Here is a 21051-nt window from a genome sequence, read left to right as displayed (position 1 = left end):
CCAGCCAGAGGCCTTACAAAAACACATGCCATGATTGTTTATGGATTGTCTCCCTTAGACCATAATGGACCACAGGACATAAGAAGCACTGATGTGAGTCTCTTGTTTTTTTGTTTTTACTGAAAATTAGAATATCCCTGCAGGGAAAAGGCTCTCGTCAGCTCCTAATAGTGTTGCTAGGAGTTTTAATATTCATAAAAGAACAAAGTGCAGGTCATATTGTGATTAATGGCTGCTGACAGTAGCCTATGGTATTTCATTACCAATCAATGGCAACCATTCAAAAAATGTTTTCTATCCATTTGAGGAACCTCAAACTCATATGGGTTGTTTCTTTAAATGCAAAAGCGCTTATAAAGATCCTTGGACAGAGGTGTAACCGTAATGACTGGTTTTCCTTTTTTCTCCCTTACTTTGAAGAACTGCAGTTTACTGCATCTATAGGGGGCAGTGAGAGAGAAAACAGAGAAAAATCAACATAAACTAGTTTCTTGAGAGAGAGAGAGCATAATTACACTCATTTCTTTCTGACTCATGTCACTAAAGTATAATCTTAAGGGTTAGCTACTTTGATTACTGTATATAGGCCTACTTTTATTAACTATTTAAAGCTAAATCAAATACTATACTATAGTTAGGTCTACTATAAATACTTGTAAATTGAACCACTTTTGACATTGAGGCTGTGAAAAAGTGAAATGAATTTGAATTAAACAACTAATCAGAATGGGACGGTGCGTCGCCAGAACATAAGTAACCAACTGTCATATCACTTTATTATACATTTTCACATCATACATGTAGGCTATTACAAAAAAAAAAAAATCTGCGTTCTGTTCCATGTTGCGCGAGACGAACCAAATTGCGTGCGATAAATTACAAGTAGACGGACTAATAATTTGAATGACAATAAACATTTCTTCAATAATTTTCTATGACTAACTGAAAAAAAGTTTTGCTGACAGGGCTAAAAGTTCATTTCGTTTCGTACCTGCGTGCGTGGTCATTTGACTAACCGACCAGCCAAGACTGAGGGTGTGTGTGACGTCACGAGCGGATAACGATCTGATTGGCTGCCGAAATTCTTTCATGCTTACGGACCCATCGGTCCTACATGGTTCAGCTGTCTAACAGAAATAAATAGAGAGAAATAAAGTGACTGATCTACATGCCAATCGCTGGCACGTCAACATAAAACAGCTCATTTGATGAATGCAGATATTTTTGGGCCATATAGATCCTTGATGATTTCTTGAAATGCACGTCTGTCGACAAGTAACGATCGTGTAGAAAGCCGCAGCCCGTATGCATGACTTTCCCTCCCTCTTTTTTTACTCTCTACCCTCTCATTCACTCTCTCTCTCCACACACACACACACACACACACACGCTCCCTCGCATTTCGTCGGAGAAAGTAAGAAGAGGGAGAGAGAAAGAGAGAGATTGAGAGAGAGTGATTTGAAGTCTCTCTCTGCTCTCTCCGCTTTTCTGTTCACTCAGACTCAATGGGGCTCTAACATTAGGGATTTCAAGCTGTAAAACTGCATATTTATTACCCGTTCCCTTCTTTCTATTTAAGTTTTGTACATAACACAGATAACTTATTGAAGTACAAGGTGGGTGTGTGTCTCTTAAGGCGCACCAAGTTCCTTACAGGCTCCCTAAAAACCAGTTACTGAGAGAAAAAGAACGAAAAGCTAATTTTGAAATTGTCCTGCCTTATAGTCCAACCAAACCGGTCAAAAAACTTGGGAACTATGGATATTCGGAAGAAGCGGAGGCCGTGGTGCATGGAGACATCGTTCGTGCTCCTCCTGTGCCTTACTCTGGCACAAGCAGGTGAGCGTTTTGCTTTTTGGGGTGTTTATGGGATTTGACATGATTTATGTACAGGTTTTTATACCTCAATACAGCATACGCTGATGCGCTTTTACGCACAATGGTCTAAACGGTGAGATTACAGGTGACTAGCTGTTGATGCTTATACGTTTTTCTAACGTATCTTTAGGTGGTTAATTTCTCAGTTATGTTGTAGCCTACTCTTAATTTTGTTGATAGTCTAGCTATATTGTGGATGTTGTTCACTTTTGGTGAGCTCACATTGGTAGGTTTCGTTGGTTCGTGTCCCTTCAGGTAACATCATTCGTTTATCTTGTCAGAATTGGTTAAGAGCTGAAATATACACAAGTATAGGCCCATGAGTTGCTCCAGGCCTCGGTGGCACACATGTAGTGTGGCATCCCGACGGGGGCAGAGGATAGGACGGTGCTCCACTGACAGGGTTTCACCTCCTGCTTCGAGCTTCAGTTCAGGCGCAGCACCTTGAGGCGTCGTTTGTTGTTGTTTGTGCAAACAATGAATACATCGTGTTGCCTAGTCGTAGCTACCCGTGAATGTCAAAAGATACATTTTTATTTACAGTTTTATTTTTATTTGTTTTTATCATATTATGATTATTAATAATCATTTTATTAGGCTAATTGCGGTCTCGGGGATGCTTCTCGGCATTCAGAACATTTCTAAATGTATCAAATATTTCTGAATATATATTCTGCATATTCACTTTATGTATGACCACTCATCCGGTGCATATTCTGTCTCTTTGGGATCTCTTTAAAATAATTTCTCAAATCAAATATTTCAAGTTAATTTATTATTTTTATTAAGTAACCTATTCAAGTTGTTCCAAGACATTTGCAACGGTGTCCTAATATCTCGTCGAATTTGTTAAACATTGTCGCTTAAATGTAGGCTACTATTTGACACCTGTTCCGCACTGTGTATGCTTCTTTTATTTTTATGAATAAGATTGTCGCTGTTCTTCTTCACAAACATTTTTAACCTAATGTTTTTTTTTAATGATAAAAATATCCCCTTTTTATTTAGTCAGTTATATATTTCATGTACAACACCCGACCAGATGCACATTAACAGATTAATATTTATTTTATACAAATATCCCTAGCTGTAAAACAATAGTGAAAAACTGCGCTTCTAGTGTCAACCACTACTGGGTGAGTGGCGCTCGAGATCCTGTTTTTCCCAAGACGTTTTTTGTACAGTAACTAAGTAGCAGTAGACATAATCAGATATAATGCATTTTCATACCGAAATGAGTGCAGATTTGATTCAGATTTAATGTGAGTATATTTGAATTACAAAAAAACGTCAATAACAAAACATTGAATGGTGGCGCGCGACGCACCTAACGTCCCTCATGTATGGATGTAATTCCAGATTGCTGATTTGATCTCACTTTTTCTCCCCGTTTCTTCCCTTGTGTATTTGGAGGAAGTCTGAATATTTGTGCCTTGCATGAGTGGGTTATTATTCTGCCCTGTGGTTCAGAGAGATGTAGTGAATGAGTTAGTGTCTGGGTGTGTGAGCTCAGTGATATTTGTGTAAACGCACACATCTGTTACACCTGAAGAATTTTCCACAGTATGCCAGTTTTAGGCCAGTCAAAGTTGCACTGAATATTCCTCAGCCTGCTGTTTCTGGTTGATGAATCAAATGTGATTTAAAAAGTGCCAAGAAGAAACCAAGTTATGTTCAAAATGGTGTGCCCCAAAATAGTAAACCAAAGCCACTATTTGGGATTTACATTTACTTATTCCAAGTCCATCTATTTCTGCTAGTGTCCTCAAGCGTTCAACATTGTTCCACAATGCTGAATTTGGGACAGCAGACAGACTTTTGAGAGCGCCGTGATTTTTTAGGTGGGGAATATTTTTTTAACATGGATGTTCCTTCAACCTCATTTCAAAGGCAGCGCTCTCAAAGAACAGTCTGTCTCACTTCTGTTAACCAAAACACCCTCAACCAAATGCAGTGCTGAGGGCTGAATGGAGCCACTGTGTGTGAAGGAAATGCCCGGAATATTCGTGTGTATATTCGTAGCACGTGAGAAAAGACTGTCTTCACGGGTGTGTCCGTCATTCCTGACAGTTTCGTGAAATGAAAGTTACTTTCATTCCTAATCTTCCCCCTCACTAACTCACCCTTGTCCTGAAGTAAATCTGGAATATGAAGGCCAAAGTTTAATGTGTCCTCTTCAGATCTCTTATTAGATTTGTTGAATTTGTTATTTATGTATGGAAAGGGCACAATAGGGTCACTGTTAATGTGCATATTTGGTATTAAACTAATAACTTGACCTGTATTGTTTGTGCATGAATGATACCTCAGATGAATTGTGGTGAGCTGCGCTGTTAGTTTTCTAAGATTTTCTAAGATTGTAAGATCTTTTCCACACTTTAACCACAACAAGGCCTCAGAAGCCTCACACTTTCACAGATTGCTCTGTTGACAACAATACAGTTCCTCTGGTTAAAGAAGTGCAGCTTTGTGGTATGTTTCAGAGATATAGTTAGTAATCATGTCTTCTAGGTTCAGTCCAAACAAGGGTTCTTTTTTGGCTCATAGAAAGTTGGCATAATGATTTGAGCCATTAATACCTTAATTAGATCACAGGATCGCCTTTGCAGACTTGTTTCATTGTATTATGCAGATAGTTAATCTGGAATGAAAACATCTATTTGAAATGCCTTTACCAGGATTGTTGCAGCAGGTTTTTATATCCTATTAAAATTTCTGTATTTCAAGGTTAGTTTAAAATTGTCTTTTTTGGAATGCAGACGACTCACCACAAGAGGGCCCAACACATGCTCAAGCTTTTAACTCAACAGCACCACATCTAAAAGATTCACTGAGCACATAATAAGCACCCTCATCCTTTAGTCTGGCTTTTTTATTAAAGGGAATTTCAACTTTTCTATGTCTCACAGACAGTAGATGCGCTTGATTTATGGTCGCATCAGTTTGAAGTGGATGAAAGTTGTCTGTTTTCACACTTGTGTGCTTAGGATCACAAAAGATTATGAACGTGACCAAACTAATCGTCACTAAAATATTGATAATTTTAGACTGATTCAAAATGTTTGCAAAACTTCGCTATAACCACACTACCTTAGTCTGAGTAATTCTTAGGATATTTCCTAGTAAAGTTTATTGATTTTCTCTGGGTAGTAAATGCATTGGTTTACAGTGAAGGGTGTATACAGTAGCTGTGGGAAGCTCAATCTTTTTTAGTTTACATGATGTTTAATATAGTGGCCGTGTGGTCAGTTTATCCATCCTGGCAGTGCCAAGCAGAGGCGCCCACACTGACTCATACCGAACCACACAGACTCAGACTTATAATGTATAAGCAATTTATGGCCTTTGTTTAAGGCAGTTTATGTTCTAATGCAGGTCTTACCAGACTTCCAAGGGGCCCTCCATCTCTAGGGCATGAGAATAACATTTATCAAATGAAATAGCAAAGAATCTTTTGAAAATATGGCCACATGCATTTTTTTTTTGTTGAATTGAAATGCTTTCTGGACTACAATTGAATCGACACATTATAGAGCCAACACAAATATACTGGCCTGTTGTTAAGAGGTTTCTTACTGTTTGTTTGTTCTCTAATCGTCTTAAAAATATCATACGGTTTATGTAATAAAAGCACTACATTTATCAGTCATTCCAGTTCCTGACAAGGAAAGCATCAGTAGTCAGGCTAATGCACTTGTTCAAGGCTTTCTTTTAAAACCTTTCATCAAGGTCAAGAAAAATCAACCACACTAACACACTTGGCATTAAATGCTCGTTTGATATATATGTCACTGTAACCCCATATTATGCCAGGAGTTGGTATGATGGCATAGCTGTCTGTGTATTCTAAATAAATCATAAATATAGAGAGCCATGATCTAAATTATAACCTCCAGACAGGCCTGTACACGCACGCCTAACTATTGCGGTTGGCGGGAAGAGAAAACGAGACAGATCCAGACGACATGATGGATTTATCTTCATGTCTTTTGCATCTTTTGAAGTTGAATCTCTTTGCGGTTTGTTGTCACAGTTGTTGCAGTTGTTTGATACATTCAGAAGTGTCTCCTCCTTGAACCTTTCAGAAATGTTGAACCTTTTCTCCGTCTTCATCCTCCACTTCTTTAAATTGTCCATCTCGCTCAAAACAAGGGCATCTTTGTGAGACAGTAAAGGTGAGAGTTGAAAGGTCAAGGTGTCAGGTGGTATGTCTTGCTGGTATTTAGCACAGTTATTTGAAGCTCACAAGAGCCAGAAGACAGTGCAGGGTCAAAAAAAGAGGAAGAGGACCCGATTCTTGGATCTTCTGGAATGTTCTCTCACACACATTGCATGGTCGTGACAGAGCTCTGATGGAAGTTTGTTTAGAAATGTCTGGGTCACCTTGACTGGCACTGACTTGGCGTTTGGAATGTTTGTACTGGGTCTTGTTAATTGAAAGCCATTGTCTGCTCGTGTGTTTGCAATCTGTGTGAGCATACAATGTTTGTTTGTGTGAACGCATCCAGTGACATCCACATTTACAATCTACAAAGCACACTTCTAGCTAAGCTCTTCTGTTTGTGTTCTTATATCTCTATTCAGTGCTGGGATTTCATTTCAACAGAAGAAATAATGTATTTTGTAATAAATACATGGCTTAGTAGTGGTGATAATCGGCTGATATTTGGCTATTTTGAGATGATTTGGTCGCTCATTCCACCTAGTGTCAGTTCAAAAATCCATGAATCCAGCTTCGTGAGAGTCAGAATCAATAGAGAGGGCATACTTTGTTTTCTGTTTTTTATTAACTTTGAGAAATAAGATAAATAATCATTCTGTTAAATTTAATGTAATAATGTTTCTTTATTGGCATCATTGGCTCCATAAAGAACCATTCTGTTCCACAAAAGTTTATTTATAGTGGAAAAAGGTTCTTTAGATTATTAATATGTTCGAAAAATGGTTCTTTTTTAGAACGGTTCACTAAAAGGGAACTTCTATGACCCCTATTTTGGAACATTGTAATATATATTTTAATATTTTTTATCAACATATATCCAAATTATTAATTTGGACCTACTGTAATTAAAGTATACATAAAGTTTTTATTCTCTTTTATGTCTTATTTTATTTATGCTTGCACTTATTCCTGTATTTGGGAAGTGCTTTTCGGGCTTCTCCCTCCTCATTTAATCCGATTTAGCCAAGAAGGCCCAGTGGACATATAGTGCTGTGGTTCAGCTCTCAAACAGTGGCATACATTGTGTATGTTGTCTCTTCTGGAAACCGATACAGTGACCAGAGACTTTCTCTTACTTGTTCATCTCTTTCTCCCAGCATTTAAATAGGTTCACCTTTTGAGAATCAAGGAAGCATTGCGTTTTAGTTAGAAGTCCCATAGGGTATTCCTGCACTCTTGAACCTCTTTCAGACTGTTTCCGCAGTGTTTTATTGAATAATGTACACTACTTCTCTCCAGCCAATTTTCCTCTTATGAATATCTGTCTTTGTATGGCTAACTGTGTTACACACATTCTAATTAGTTGACATAAGTAGATTTTCAGTTTATAATATGAATATGCTAGTCGGTAAATATAAAATGACATAAGTACCCATTGTGGTAATTACACAAACCATATTTTGGTCAGTGTGGTTATAGGGACCAAAAATACTGGCAGAGCTTTAGAGGAAAGTATCAGCAATAAAATGAAAGGAAATAAAGGATTTGTCAAGAGGAAGAAAGAGTGTATGGAGACAGAGCCAAACGTGTTTAACCTCAAATACGTGTTGCAAAAGCATTAAGTCTTGTTAGAGAGTTTAACATAGTTTTAGACAGTTAATAATGTAGTACACATTGTGGGTTGAGCAGATGGCATCGGGATTCACATGAATCCCATAAAGAGCAACAGAGCTGCCAAGAGCAATAGGAAGATGGAAACAGACATAAAATTTTAAAGGCTGTCTGTGTGGGGCCTTTTGAAGGATTCAACATCTGTTTTGAACGCCACTTTCCAAATACATTATGAGAAATATTTTGAGCTGTGTGTTGTTTGCAGAAACAAGGGCATGTCTAAATATAAAGTAGTCTTATTTGCAAAGCTCAGGCTAAAAGAATGTATGCTGTTGGTGTTCTCTTTGAATCTAGAATCTAAAAACTCTTTCTCTCCCGCAGATCCAATCGATGTTTTGCGGGTGCTCCAGTTGCCTTCCCTCCCCGAAGGTGTGCAGAAGGTTCCGGGTTTCTGTACCTCCCGCCGGGCCGGCACTCCTGATCACGCCTACCGCGTCAATAAGAAAGCCCAGATCTCTGCCCCCACCAAACAACTATTCTCAGGTACATTTCTTTAATATCTCATAGATTTAATACTGGGCTCATAGACACACAATTGTGTTAGGTAATGTTTTATCTATACAAAAAACAACAGGACCTTATAGTGATATGTATCTGAAAATGTTTGTCTGGAATATGAAGGAATTCAAAAAAGACAAGACTATGATTTGAGCGAAAGATTGCTCATAATTAAAAGGCTTGAAATGTTAGGAAAGTGCTGAGACTTGTAAAAACTGAAGACTGCATACTTTTTTTATGTTTGTATATATATAATTAGGAATTTCACATTTTGATTTTCTGGAAAGAATATTATATTTATATATTTTATGTTATGTGGGAAATTATTTTTCAGCTGGGTATTTGGGTTGTAGCCTAATTCATTTTTTTTTTATTGTTTTGTGACAGATTTATTCTCAGACTGGTTTCAAGAGTTTTTATATGGATGTTGTTTTGTTATGCTTAGAAAGATTAGTGGGTCTGGTTGAAAATCATTTGGGACGCTAACATGCAATTACTCCTCTAAAGCAGGATGAGAGCTTTTCCGTAGCTAATGAGACGGTTGCATGGTTAACGCTAAATCTGAATGTTAGTGTCAATGAAATGAGTACAGTTTATGCAAGTTGAGTCATGAATCATAGGTTTCACCCAGACTGCAAATGAATCTGTGCTTGAAATAAGCTACTTCAGTGTCTCAAATCGTCATGTATCAGACTTAAAAAAAAAAAAAAAAAACCTTTCTTTCCTGTAGGACGTTTCCCGGAGAACTTCTCCATTATGACTCTGGTAAAGGCCAAGGCTGGTCTTCAGGCCTTCCTGCTGTCCATCTACAATGAGCAGGGTGTGCAGCAGCTCGGTCTAGAGTTGGGACGCTCACCTATCTTCCTGTATGAGGACCAGAATCGCAAACCCGCCCCAGAGGACTACCCACTGTTCAAAGGGGTCAACCTGGCTGACGGCAAGTCAGTAACCAACCCCTGCTGAGCCCCATCAGCCCATCTGTGTCTATAACAGTTTCAGATATCTTATAGTTATTGTGTTGCTGTTAGTTTTCAAGCTGTGTGATATGTAACTGTTGGTTGAATAGTAAATATCACTATTTAGACTAATACATTTTGTACGCAGGGACAAAGGTATCCTATATTTGTGCACTTGGCAAACCTACAAACTATGCCGCAACTCCTTTGTGACTGTCTGCCCAGTTCATTCTCATTAAAACCTTTATCTGATCTCATCTCATCCTATAGGTGGCACCGCATAGCCATTTCTGTGCAGAAGAAGAACATCACTCTGATCCTTGACTGCAAGAATCGCATAACCAAAACTCTGCCACGTAGCAATAACCCAGTCTTGGACACCAAGGGCATCACTGTCTTTGGAGCCCGTCTCCTGGATGAGGAGGTCTTCCAGGTCTGGCACACCTGTGCAATGAGTTATTAAGGAATTCTGTGATACACACTTTGTGATTGATAGATTTTAGGGGGTTTTTATGCACGAAATTAACTACAATTTATAGTGATATTTTAGACAACTAAAGAATTTTCTAAAGTCATAATGAAATAAAATCTGAATTTATTTATTATTTTAATGCACATTCTGGAGCCAGTTACATAAACATAACCGCTATGTGTCTTAAAAATGAGTTAGTTAGGGCTAATCAGTTTCACTTTTCGGATTCAAATTAGACCTATCTACCTTTTGATGTAACTGACTAAAAATTGTTTTAACCAATCTTGAAGAAACATTTTTAATGACTAACTTGTAAGACTAGTCTAAGCAGTTCCTGTATTTTTTCTTAATTTTTTCTCTAAAATATGTGACATTATGGACATTAAACGGGTTGCAAATGTCATTTTATGTTGACTTTAATCTTATATGACATATTCAGTGAATCACATGTGAAACAGTTCTGACATTTCTAAAACACACTCGAAGTGGTTCACCAATCACAACATACTGGTCCAGCCCGACCAATCAGAGCACATTGCTCTTTTCAGAAGGAGGGGCTTCATAGAGACAGGAACTAAACAGAGCGTTATTGACAGACTGGGAAGAGAGGAGCTGCAACAAACCTATTCTAGTAGACCCCCAAACACAAAAAAGGGCATAACAGGTCCCCTTTAATTTCATGCTAATTTCTCAATTAATGATTCTTGCACATATTAAATGCCGTACTATCCCAGTTGGCCTGATTTTGACCCCAGGTTCCAGGCAGCAAACTGAAATCCCTTCTTTTTCTTTGTTTCTCTCCAGGGTGAGATCCAGCAACTGCTGATCGCATCCAATCCTCAGGCCGCCTTTGACTTCTGCGAGCACTACAGCCCTGACTGTGACTCCCCTCTGCCCAAAGTCCAGTCCCAGGACCCAAACACCTACGTGAGTACCACAGCACATTTTTAAAATGGGGTGGAGCGTCCTGATGTGAGATATATAGATGGAGTTTCACTTGTAGCAAGTGTTTGATGGTTAGTTTAAAGTATGTTAATGCAACTCTTCTCAATGCATCATATTTGTACAAGTCACCAAACGTATGCTTATGTATGATTATGCATATTCACATATGCTTATGTATGTTTAACTTATGTACACTTTTCTGTTTGTTAAAAAAAGCATTCAAATATTTAAGTCATTAATCATGCCGTTCGAAATCTGCACCGGTATTTGACTTGGATTGGACTTTCACTAAATGCTTGGATAAATATGGGACAAAAATTATATTGTAAATGTTACAAAATCTCACATCAGAATGCCAGCTAATTATTCATGTTCTGAAAATTATGCACACAAGTCTAGATTGTTTATGTTTCATAGCACATTAGTATTATATTACACATACAGTATATAGAGCCCCCGATTTGAGTCAGATATCCACATCACTGCCCTACAATGCATTTTCATACATCCACAGCTCTTCCACGTCATCAAAGGTGCTTTATTCTAATGCAGTTTCTCATCAGATTTATAACAACCATTTCACTCTAAATGCTGAAACTGCATATAATAGCTTTATTTCTTCTTACAGTATTCTCTTATGTTAGCTTTTTAGATGAATGCATTTTTTTTCGTTCATTGAAGTTCTCATTGTGTTTTGCAGTAATTGCTACTCAAACCCATGAGTCTGATGAACAAATGATAAACCATCATGCTTTCATCCTGTCTTTGCTAAGACCCTCAGTTCTAGTTCCTACATCTTACTCATTCATAACTTGTCTCTCCTCTCTCCGTATTATTCTCTCATTTGTTTTCTCTTTCCAAAGTCTTCTTTGTTCACTCTTGTCATTTGCTACATTCTCTTACTGTCACTCACATGCCCTCTCTCTCCTTCCCTGCATTCCTCTGGCTTCACTCTTCGTCTCTCTCCCCCCATGTCTCTCAGTACTTTGATGAAGAGCGGGATGATTATGAATACCCCTATTATTATGAAGGAACTACGAGTGTCCCTCCCTCCCAATCCGTCCCTCCCTCCGTCACAGCCGGGACACTCACCGAACAGGTAAAGAGGGAGCGCGAAAATGGAGTGAATCAGAAAAGAGAGGAAGAGAAAGAGATGTCATGAGTTATGAAGAAATACTAGATTTGCATTTTCTAAAGGAAACATCAGTAGTCTTAAAGTTTCAGGTACAGTGCAAAAAAATATATTTTTGTCTTGTTTTATGTTAAAAATATCTAAACATCCCTGTAACAAAATAAATCTATTTGATTAGGTTTATACTTAAAACAAGACAGAGTCAGAAAATATACTTAAAAATTGTTTAGATGTTTATACATAATGATTAAGAAAACAGAAAAGTAATATAACAAGAAAGAAAAGCCGAATCAGAATTCAGTTTGCAAATACATGTAAGAAAGAACACCAATCAGAAGTCAAATATTCCAACAACATCAGTAGTGTTGTTTACATCGCTCATTCAAAGGCAAATATTTTCATATTTACATCTCAAATTTCAAAATCAAATAGATGTGATGACACAATTGAACACAGAAAGTGTAATGTTAAACTTACCCGACTGAATAAATTCATCCTCTCCTTTCTGTTCACTCATATTTGCATCGACATGTGATGTCCCACCTCTTTCTGTACGCCACCTCGTTTCACCTCACCCCTCACCTATAACACTATATTGATGTTGCTTGTGTTACCTACTTGTTGTCCTTTGTCAGATTTGTATCTGTATAGTGTCAAAATGTTTGTGTTGGTCAGTACATGATTGTGTGTATGTGGATTTTAAAGGGGCACTGGAGGCACACACACACACACACACACAAACACACACACGCACGCACACACACACACACACACACACACACACACACACACACACACACACACACACACACACACACACACACACACACACTATATACAGATCATGGCCCCACTGTGTTTAACCAACAGCTGTAGAGAAAGAAGTAAATATACGGATTTACTAAACAGAGAGGAAAGTGTTATTACATCCAAGTATGCATATTGTATCTACAATCATTATATTTATTATATTCCTCATATTTAGGAATTCTAGTGACTTAGTTTAGTTTATATTTACATTTTTATTTATTTTTTAAATATATATTTAAATTTGTGACTATTTTTTCATGTTAATCAAATTTTTACGATTAAAGAACCATTTTCTGGTTAATTACTACAATTCAGTAATTCTTTATAGTAATTTAACCAAATTGATTTTCAGTGTATGACCAAATTTCACGATGTGCATGTCAATGAGGTTATAGTAAGTTATTGATTTGATAACAGAATAGCTCACAGAGATTTTTTTTTGGAAACCACTTTTTATTCTTGACAGTTGCATGGCATTAATCTTCCTAAAATCTGGTATTTGCATGTTTTCACATTTCACCTGTTGTGTGAGTTCTCTTGTGTCTTGTGTCACTCTGATTTGTTATTATGAACAACAAGCGTCTGTGTCTATGTGTTTATTCATATCAATCTCTTCACTTCTTAGGTTTACTTTCACTATGGCCAACATTGTACTCTCACTTATTTTTAGTGCTGTTTTTCTTGCCCTGTAGACAGTCATGTCTGTATCTCGCCAATTTTTAAATAGCTTGAAGTTTGTATTTAACTATGAGTAAAAATAACTTCTACTAGCTCAGTATGTGTCAACATGTAGATAAGTCTTCAATTAATATGCCTGTTTTATTCTCTGCAGTTTGTGCTTCTGCTTGTCATCTGATTCTGAGTAGTCTACGCCATTCATTCCTTTCACAATTACAATTTTAATGTTCTTCATCTAAAACACTTTTGTTTAATGATTCGATACATAATGGCAACGGGATTATGAATGGTGTAAAATGACTACATCACTTCCTGTTCTTTAAATGTTTCTCTTTCTGTGCAGTTGAGCAGCACAGTGTACCAGCCATGCATCAGTTTTATCAACAGATGCTATTTGAGCATACTTTCCCCCAGTGCCTCACAGCGTTACGTCCCCATGCAAACAACATGCTGCTTTTTTAATGTGGAGATTGGCATTATTGGAGAAAACAGTATCACATTTATTTATCTTTCTTTAGGTACGATTAAAGTTCACTAAATCTAAACTCATTATATAACTATGACAAATAAATCTGATTGAACATTACACTGTATCCAGTAATGCCAGTGAAATCTCAGTCAGTCATTTAAGCGCCAGCGATCTTAAATTCATTGTGTTGTCTCTCTCTCTTTTTCTGTCCATCCCCACTACTTTCAATCCCACCCATCCCTGATGTCTTCCACTCTCTATCTCTTTCTCATTCCCTCCCTTTTCATGAACGCTGACCCAACACTTTTAAATACAATAAATAAAAACGTTATTTATCAAATAGGAGGGCAAGGCGAACAACGGCAAAGCCGATAAGCAAAAAAATGCCCCAGCCAAAGCCGCTGCTGGTGCAAAATCAGAAAAACCTGCTCCAGCTAAACCAGCTAAAGCCAAACCAACTCCGTCAGTCAAAACTGCAAAGACCAAACCTACTGCAGCGCAATTATTGATTTCAAAGATAAAACCTACTTTGGCTTCTAAACTAGCAGCCAAACCAAAAGCAACTCCGGCCCCAAAGACTGACAACAAAAAAAAGGCTAATGACAATGGAAAGGCGGTTGAGGAGAAAAAAAATAATGGTCAGGCTAAAGTAAATGGCAACGGCAACGGCAAAAGCAATGGGAATGGGAAAGATGCTAATGGCAAGGCTAAGGCTGGCAGCAATGGTAAAGTCAATACCAATGGCAATGGGAAGGCAGCTGTGGAGAAAAAAGCAAACGGAGAAGCTAAAACTAATGGCAATGGTGCAAAAACAGTGAAGACTGAAAAGGCAGCAGTGACCAAAGTAACAATAACCAAGAAATCAGAGACAACTGCAACGAAATTGGGAAAAACGAAACCGACCGCCAAACCACAACCAACCAAAGACAAGACAGACAAAACAAAAGCCAATGCATCACCCGTGAAGTCTAAACCAACCAAAACTGTGGTAGAGAAGGTTCAGACCAAAGTTCAAGTCGCTAAAACTGCCAAGTTAGCAGCTGTCACTCGAAAACCTGTCGTTTTCAAACCTACCCCTGCGCCTTTCCCTATCCCTTCAAAACCTAAGGTCTTGGATGTCAATAACGTCAAATCAATGTCCAAAAATTTCCCACCCTTCGACAAGGCTGCTGTGCGTGGCGCGACCATCTCTTCTCCAGAAATACCCAAGAAGAAACCCACCAATGGTTATCAACAGGTACAAAATCAAGAGCCCGTGTTGGCCGTCCAGAGCTGTATTTCCAACCTCGTCATCTTGGTTCAGGACTGTATTCTTATCTCAGAGTAAAGGTTGATCTGGGATTTGTCTTCATTGAAAATGTTGAAAGATAACAGATACAACACATACTCTGAGGTGCTTTTTGAATAAGATCCTACATCGTACCTTTCAGATTTTGCATACATTTCAGGATTAACGTTAAAACAAATTGATCTTCAATTGATTTTTCCATTATACTTTCCATCAGGTTAATCAAAATTCAGAAAACAGTGTGTAAAACCATGAAGGTATCATGACATTGACCAGTTGTGAGGTTGGAGACATACAGACTCGCTGGATCTCCTCCACCCTTTCATATATCAAATGATCCGAGTGATCATTAGAAGGATATGATAAGCGGTATAGACTGTGTCATCACCGCATGGCTATTTGTACAGTCTTTTGTTTCTCTTCCATTTTATTTCCTGTCACTCCAAATCTACACTCTCTAACTGGTTAGTTTGTAGAAAGTAGTTTACCAGGTAATGCCGATTAGAGCATGTGATCAGTTGAGAAACATAGTCATAAGATCCCACAGTTTAATGAGTCATTGGTAGAGCTCAATGTTACACATGACACAACGAGTCTCCTTCTCCATCTCACTTTCTGATTTCAGCCTGTTTCTCTTTTATGTGTTGTTTATTAAATGCTGTCCTGTGAATGAAATATGAGAGAAGCAGTTTCACAGAAAATATCCTACTCAAAATATTGACTCTGCGATGCTGCACTCCATGATTGTCAATTCTTTCTGTCTTTGTTGAAGATCTGTCCCATGAAATTGAGAACAAATGCCCAAAAGTTGTTTATTAATGGTGTCTGTTGTGTTTCAATGGTCCAGTGACCATTGCCACTAACGTCAACACCTGGAAAGTCAAGTTTTGACCCAACTTGACTATATTTTTAGCTTGACATGGCAATGTGGCTTATTAAAGCAAATCAGGTTAAAAGGAAAGTCTGTCTGGGACAGCAAATCTTGGTGATTAAAATAAGCCTTTCACGATGCAAAGGTTTATTCCAAGATTTTTTGATTCCAGCTGCAAAAGTTTCCTGTTCTGATTTTACTATGACACGAGAACAATGGCTTTTTGCCAGAAGACATGTCGTCTTCTATCAGCAAAGGCACATTGATCTCTTCTTTCTGCATGTAACAAGTTCATCAGACCTGAGCTTGTTTTTATACTAATCAATCTCTCTCCTTCAAATCTGCTTACCTCCACCCCGACCCCACCCACCTCTTGGCCTCCTCCAATCAGGACGTAGATCCTGCTTACTCAGAGGCTGACCACACCCCCACAGAGACCGATTATTATTACACAGTAGAAGAAGAGGCATCCCCACAGCCAGAAAGTGATCCGAATGGATATGAAGAAACCACTAACCAGGTAACCCACACCCATAGATAGCTGAGAGACCTGGAGCGGTCAACAATCTCTATAAGAGTCTCTCAATTGCTTTAAATCATTACACTGGAGGTGAGACCAGCCTGTGTTTATTTTACCTTAACAATTAACAATTCTGCAGCCATGTGTGCCATGATAAGTGCAAAATGAATGCATAGCATCTATTTTATCAGATATTCTTTTGTGATTCTTATTTCACTTGCTTTAAGATTTTATCCTTGTTCTTATATCAAAACCGGATGTGAAATCATCTTGACATAAGAATAAAAATCTTGAGAAACAGATCACAAAAGAAATGGTGCAAATATTGAATGAATACCATGCATTCATTACTGGACAGCTTCTTTTAAGAGTGAGATATGTTTGGGAGTCAAACTGAAACTGATTAACTTTATATACAGCTTTTTTTTTGTGAGCGAACAATGAATTAGTGGGTTAGTTAGACCTAACTAAATAATTTTTCGTCTAGAGTGGGACTTTTGGTCAGGTTTGTATTTAAGTTTAAACAATATGTTTAGAAGTAGTTTGGAAATGGACAATCTACATGGCCAGAAAGTTAAATGAAATAGTCAACAATATAATGGTAAGAGATTAGTAGAAAGTAGTGCTTTAGTTTTTGCCTCAAAGTAAGTGTGTTTCCATAGGCCTGAGTGATTCTGTGGTCAGTATATCAATAGATTAGCTTGAAAACAACAATATTGGACAAATACACCACAAAAAAAGACTTTAATTTCATATTGAGGCACAACACTCATAATTATGGTCTCACATTTTGCTTAGTCAAAGTCATGATGTTGGAGAAATTGGACAAGTTCTTTCAAAAGGCCCATTCACATCAAGATGGATCACCATAACAATAAGGTTTTAATAATCATTCCACACCACAGCTAAAACGATAACGACAAAGAGAAACGATATCTTTGGAATCACTTTTAGAATTATTTTTTTTCCAGGTGATGAATTATAAAAACATTGTCAATCAACAACATAGCCAATCAGAATCCTTATTACTTTAAACTGCGTGAGCATTTAAAGTGACAGTGCGTGATTTTAATAAAAGGATTGTTATCGTCTGTTGGTGTGGATTAGTAATCTTTATAGTTATTGGTTTTGGTGTGAACGGGCCTTTGGACTGAACAATAAAGCTGTGAAAGAGACCAATTCTTTGTTAAATTAGACATGAAGAAGTTTTGGTTTGTGTGCTATGAGTGTGTGTGTGTGTGTGTAAACCTGTGCCCATATCTGTGTTCCTCTCTCATGATCTGTTTAACAGGTAAGATCTATTATTCTGATTATTCTTTGCCCTCTCATTCCCCTTTTCCCTCTCGATTTTCCTATCTTCTCTCCATTCCTACCCCATCACACCATATAATCTTCCATCCTCCAAACCATCCACCCCACCCCTACCTCTGCTCCCAATGGTACGGCCCAGGTGGACGAGACTGTCGCTGTCGAGGAAATAGATACGACCAAGACAGGTGGTGAAGGGGTGTCTCAAGCGCCCGACGAGCCCTTCGCTGAGGAGTACATAACAAGCGACTTTGGAATGAAGGAGTATGACTATTCCTACAAAGACTACAATGAGCCCATCCCCGAAAGCAAGACGGAAGATACCTTTGGCCCTGCCCTGTCCGCTGTGACAGATGAGGGAGGTGTAAGTTATCTTGTGCTTTCCAGCAAATTCCATTTCAAGCTTTGGTAAAAAGCTTCTGTTGAATTTGCTATGGCTTTAAGTCTTGCAGAGGCATCAAGCAGAAGCAGACAGTTGTGAAGACCAGCTAAAGCACTGGTGCTAGTTTGAGTTCTGCGACCAGTTGCATAAACTTAGTCACTATATTAAGACTGTGTCTTAAGAACTAGTTTGACCAACTAGCAGTTAGCCAAGAGGTAATCAGTCTAACTTTTCTGATTCAAATTAGACTGATCGACCATTTTATGCAACTGACTTTAAAAAGTTAGGACCAGTTGTGAAGAAAAAAACTGAGATGACTAACTTTTAGACTATGCAACCAGCCCTGGGTCTAGGACTTAAGCTCTGTTCCAAAACCTATGCCCCTAGGCAGAAATTGTATCTTGTATTTTATTTTATTTTTTTCAAGAATCTTTTCTTTGGGATATCTATGCTGTTGATATATTAAGAAATATGGATTTTTAAATATTTGGACATTTGATTAAATACTGATAATGATAAAATTAGTTTGTAATAACTTAATGAATAATCTAAGTAATATTGACAATATTTATGTGAGTTATGTATTATGATTATTAAAGTATCACATTGTTTGCTTAGCAACATGTTAGTGAAACTGTCAATTGTGAGTTAAATCTTAACATGACGAGCACTTTATCAGTTTATTGGGTTTTGTAGGCAGTGTTATCTTAGTATCGTTTATATACTATTATAGTACTTATTAATATTTAGAATTAGTTTTTATATTCATATTTCATATTTAGTTTGTTTTAGTAATTTTGTAACTTCTGTAATTTAAAAAATATATATATCTGCCGTGACAAGATTTCAGATTTTTTAGTTAAAGTTTTTCATCTAATATTTTTTATTTCAATTAACCTGTATTTCAATTAACGGGAATGATTTTTATTTTACTTAAAGGATTAGTTCACACAAAAATTAAAATTCGGTCATCATTTACTCACCCTTATGTTGTTCCAAACCTGTATGATTTTCTTTCTTCTGTTGAAATAAAAAGAAGATATTTTGAAGAATGTCAGTAACCAGACAGTTGACAGTAGTCATTGACTTCTATGGAAGTCAATAGCTACTGTCAAATGTCTGGTTACCAAAATTATTTTTAGTTCAACAGAGGAGAAATTATACAGGTTTGGAACAACATAAGGTTGAGTAAATGATGACAGAATTTAAATTTTTGGATGAACTATCCCTTTAACAATAATAACATTGGTAGGCACACAGGCAGCGCACTAGGTTTTGGAAGAGAACTTCAATTTCCAAAAGAGTTGACTACTTTGCATTATCTTTTTACCTAAGACTAAATCAAGTTTGCTTAGAGAGTAATGAGTTGAAAAGTTATGTCATCAACAGGAAATAGTTCCCCTGTCAGCAAACAAGACTTGAACACTGCCCCCTTTGCTCAAGATTCCTCTGCAAGTCTGCATAGAGTGCTTAGTTCAGTATAGCTCCATCAATATTGGTTGACTCGGCTGCTCTAATGCTGATCTGAGACCAGCCTTAATCTCGATCAGCATTGAACAGCAGTATATCTTCTTGGGAGGCACCACGACTGTTTGAGCTTGACTTCAGCACCAAGTTCTTCAGTATGTATTAATGTGCTGTAGACTTGTAGATCCTTATCTGCTATAAATACAAAAATAAAAATGTATAGTGATTACTTCAGTCTCTAACGTGCAGCATTTAGATGGATGGCCTCACAACAGCAGATTAGCGGCATTATAAGCCTGCTTTGTCAGCTAAGTATTTACTTGACTTCCCTATAAAATAAATTGTCTGTCAAGGCGAATCAAGGAGTTTCAGTGGTTTACGGGAAGTTATGAGTCACATTCATAACCACTCAAGGGTTATAATGTAGGTGGGTGCACAATGCTCAGCCACTATCTGAAAATCTTGGACGACTGGTTTCATTTTTTTGTATATTGACTGGGCTCTGTTTTGGGTTACATATCTGTTTTCCTCAGGCCTCCGTGCGAGCCCTGAAGGGAGAGAAGGGAGAGCCTGCAGTCCTTGAACCTGTAAGCATAATAATTCCATAGTCAAATCATTAGCCAAAACCATTATGATAAAGCTTAACATTTGGAAATTGTAAATACAACTACTAACCCTAAGACATGCAATTCATCCAGACCACCAGAGGGTGCTGCAGAATAACATTGATTTATATCATGTTTACATCTTTTCTTAATATATTATTTCTGTCTTTAGTTTCTTAATTTTACCACTCTCACTCTCACAGGGCATGCTGATTGAAGGGCCACCTGGACCAGAAGGACCAGCAGTATGTTCACTTTTATTGTTTTGAGTGAATTTATGATCAATTAGCATTCCTATTCCTTTTTTAAACTGAATTGTAGAACTTCCTTTCCTAGGTCTCGATATTGTGCATTGCAATTTATTTTCCTTTCTCCTCATATATGGTGAATTCAGGTTGATTTGGACACTTTTTCCTCAGTCATTTCAATGGCATTAAAGTGTCCCTCAACCTGAATTCGCCCTAGTATTTACTACACAGGGCCATCCCAAGCTTGGGGTAGGGCCCAGTGCGAGTTAGCAGAAGTTACTTGTTACTAAATGCTAGTAAAATATTATGATAAAAATTAAGCTTTACAATTGTAGTTTATAAACTCTCATTTATGCAATTTTCTCTGCATTAGGGTCTCCCTGGCTCCGCTGGTCCTCAAGGACCCCCTGGTTCTGTTGGTGATCCTGGTGAGAGGGTGAGTAGACATTATTTTTATTTACAAAAATTATGCTTTAGTTTTTTGAGTATGCTAATTTGAAACATTATACATTCATTGTTCCCTAAGTTTTTCCAAGTTCACGAGTATGTAGTTATAATTGAAAGCATTTTAATTAATCGGAGTGGTTGTTTCTGTAGGGTCCTACTGGTAAGGCTGGTCTACCTGGAGCGGACGGTGTCCCAGGACCTCCTGGAACTTCTGTCATGCTTCCTGTAAGTCTTCTTTACTCTT

At 37.6% G+C, this 21051-nt stretch overlaps 1 protein-coding gene across 4 annotated transcripts in view; it reads left to right on the top strand.

The window, feature by feature from the left end:
* The first annotated feature begins 1367 nt into the window (after window positions 1-1367).
* col11a2 (collagen, type XI, alpha 2) overlaps window positions 1368-21051 on the top strand; it is a 35706-nt gene continuing 16022 nt past the window's right edge. Inside the window, exons 1-13 of one of the 4 annotated variants that reach the window (XM_084130650.1) lie at window positions 1368-1616; window positions 1726-1839; window positions 8033-8194; window positions 8940-9150; window positions 9436-9598; window positions 10442-10564; window positions 14015-14908; window positions 16222-16350; window positions 17801-18022; window positions 20041-20094; window positions 20316-20357; window positions 20734-20796; window positions 20958-21032. In XM_084130650.1, the coding sequence (XP_083986776.1) occupies window positions 1758-1839; window positions 8033-8194; window positions 8940-9150; window positions 9436-9598; window positions 10442-10564; window positions 14015-14908; window positions 16222-16350; window positions 17801-18022; window positions 20041-20094; window positions 20316-20357; window positions 20734-20796; window positions 20958-21032 (2220 nt within the window). In that variant the 5' untranslated portion in view covers window positions 1368-1616; window positions 1726-1757. The remainder of the gene's footprint in view (window positions 1617-1725; window positions 1840-8032; window positions 8195-8939; window positions 9151-9435; window positions 9599-10441; window positions 10565-14014; window positions 14909-16221; window positions 16351-17800; window positions 18023-20040; window positions 20095-20315; window positions 20358-20733; window positions 20797-20957; window positions 21033-21051) is intronic. The other 3 variants (XM_084130648.1, XM_084130647.1, XM_084130649.1) reach the window with 3 other exon arrangements.

Source organism: Abramis brama (genome assembly GCF_963993115.1).
Source record: "Abramis brama genome assembly, chromosome: 12".
Classification (NCBI taxonomy): Eukaryota; Metazoa; Chordata; class Actinopteri; order Cypriniformes; family Leuciscidae; genus Abramis; species Abramis brama.
Note: the sequence above shows the minus strand (reverse complement) of the source record. Positions and strands in the feature narration are given on the sequence as shown.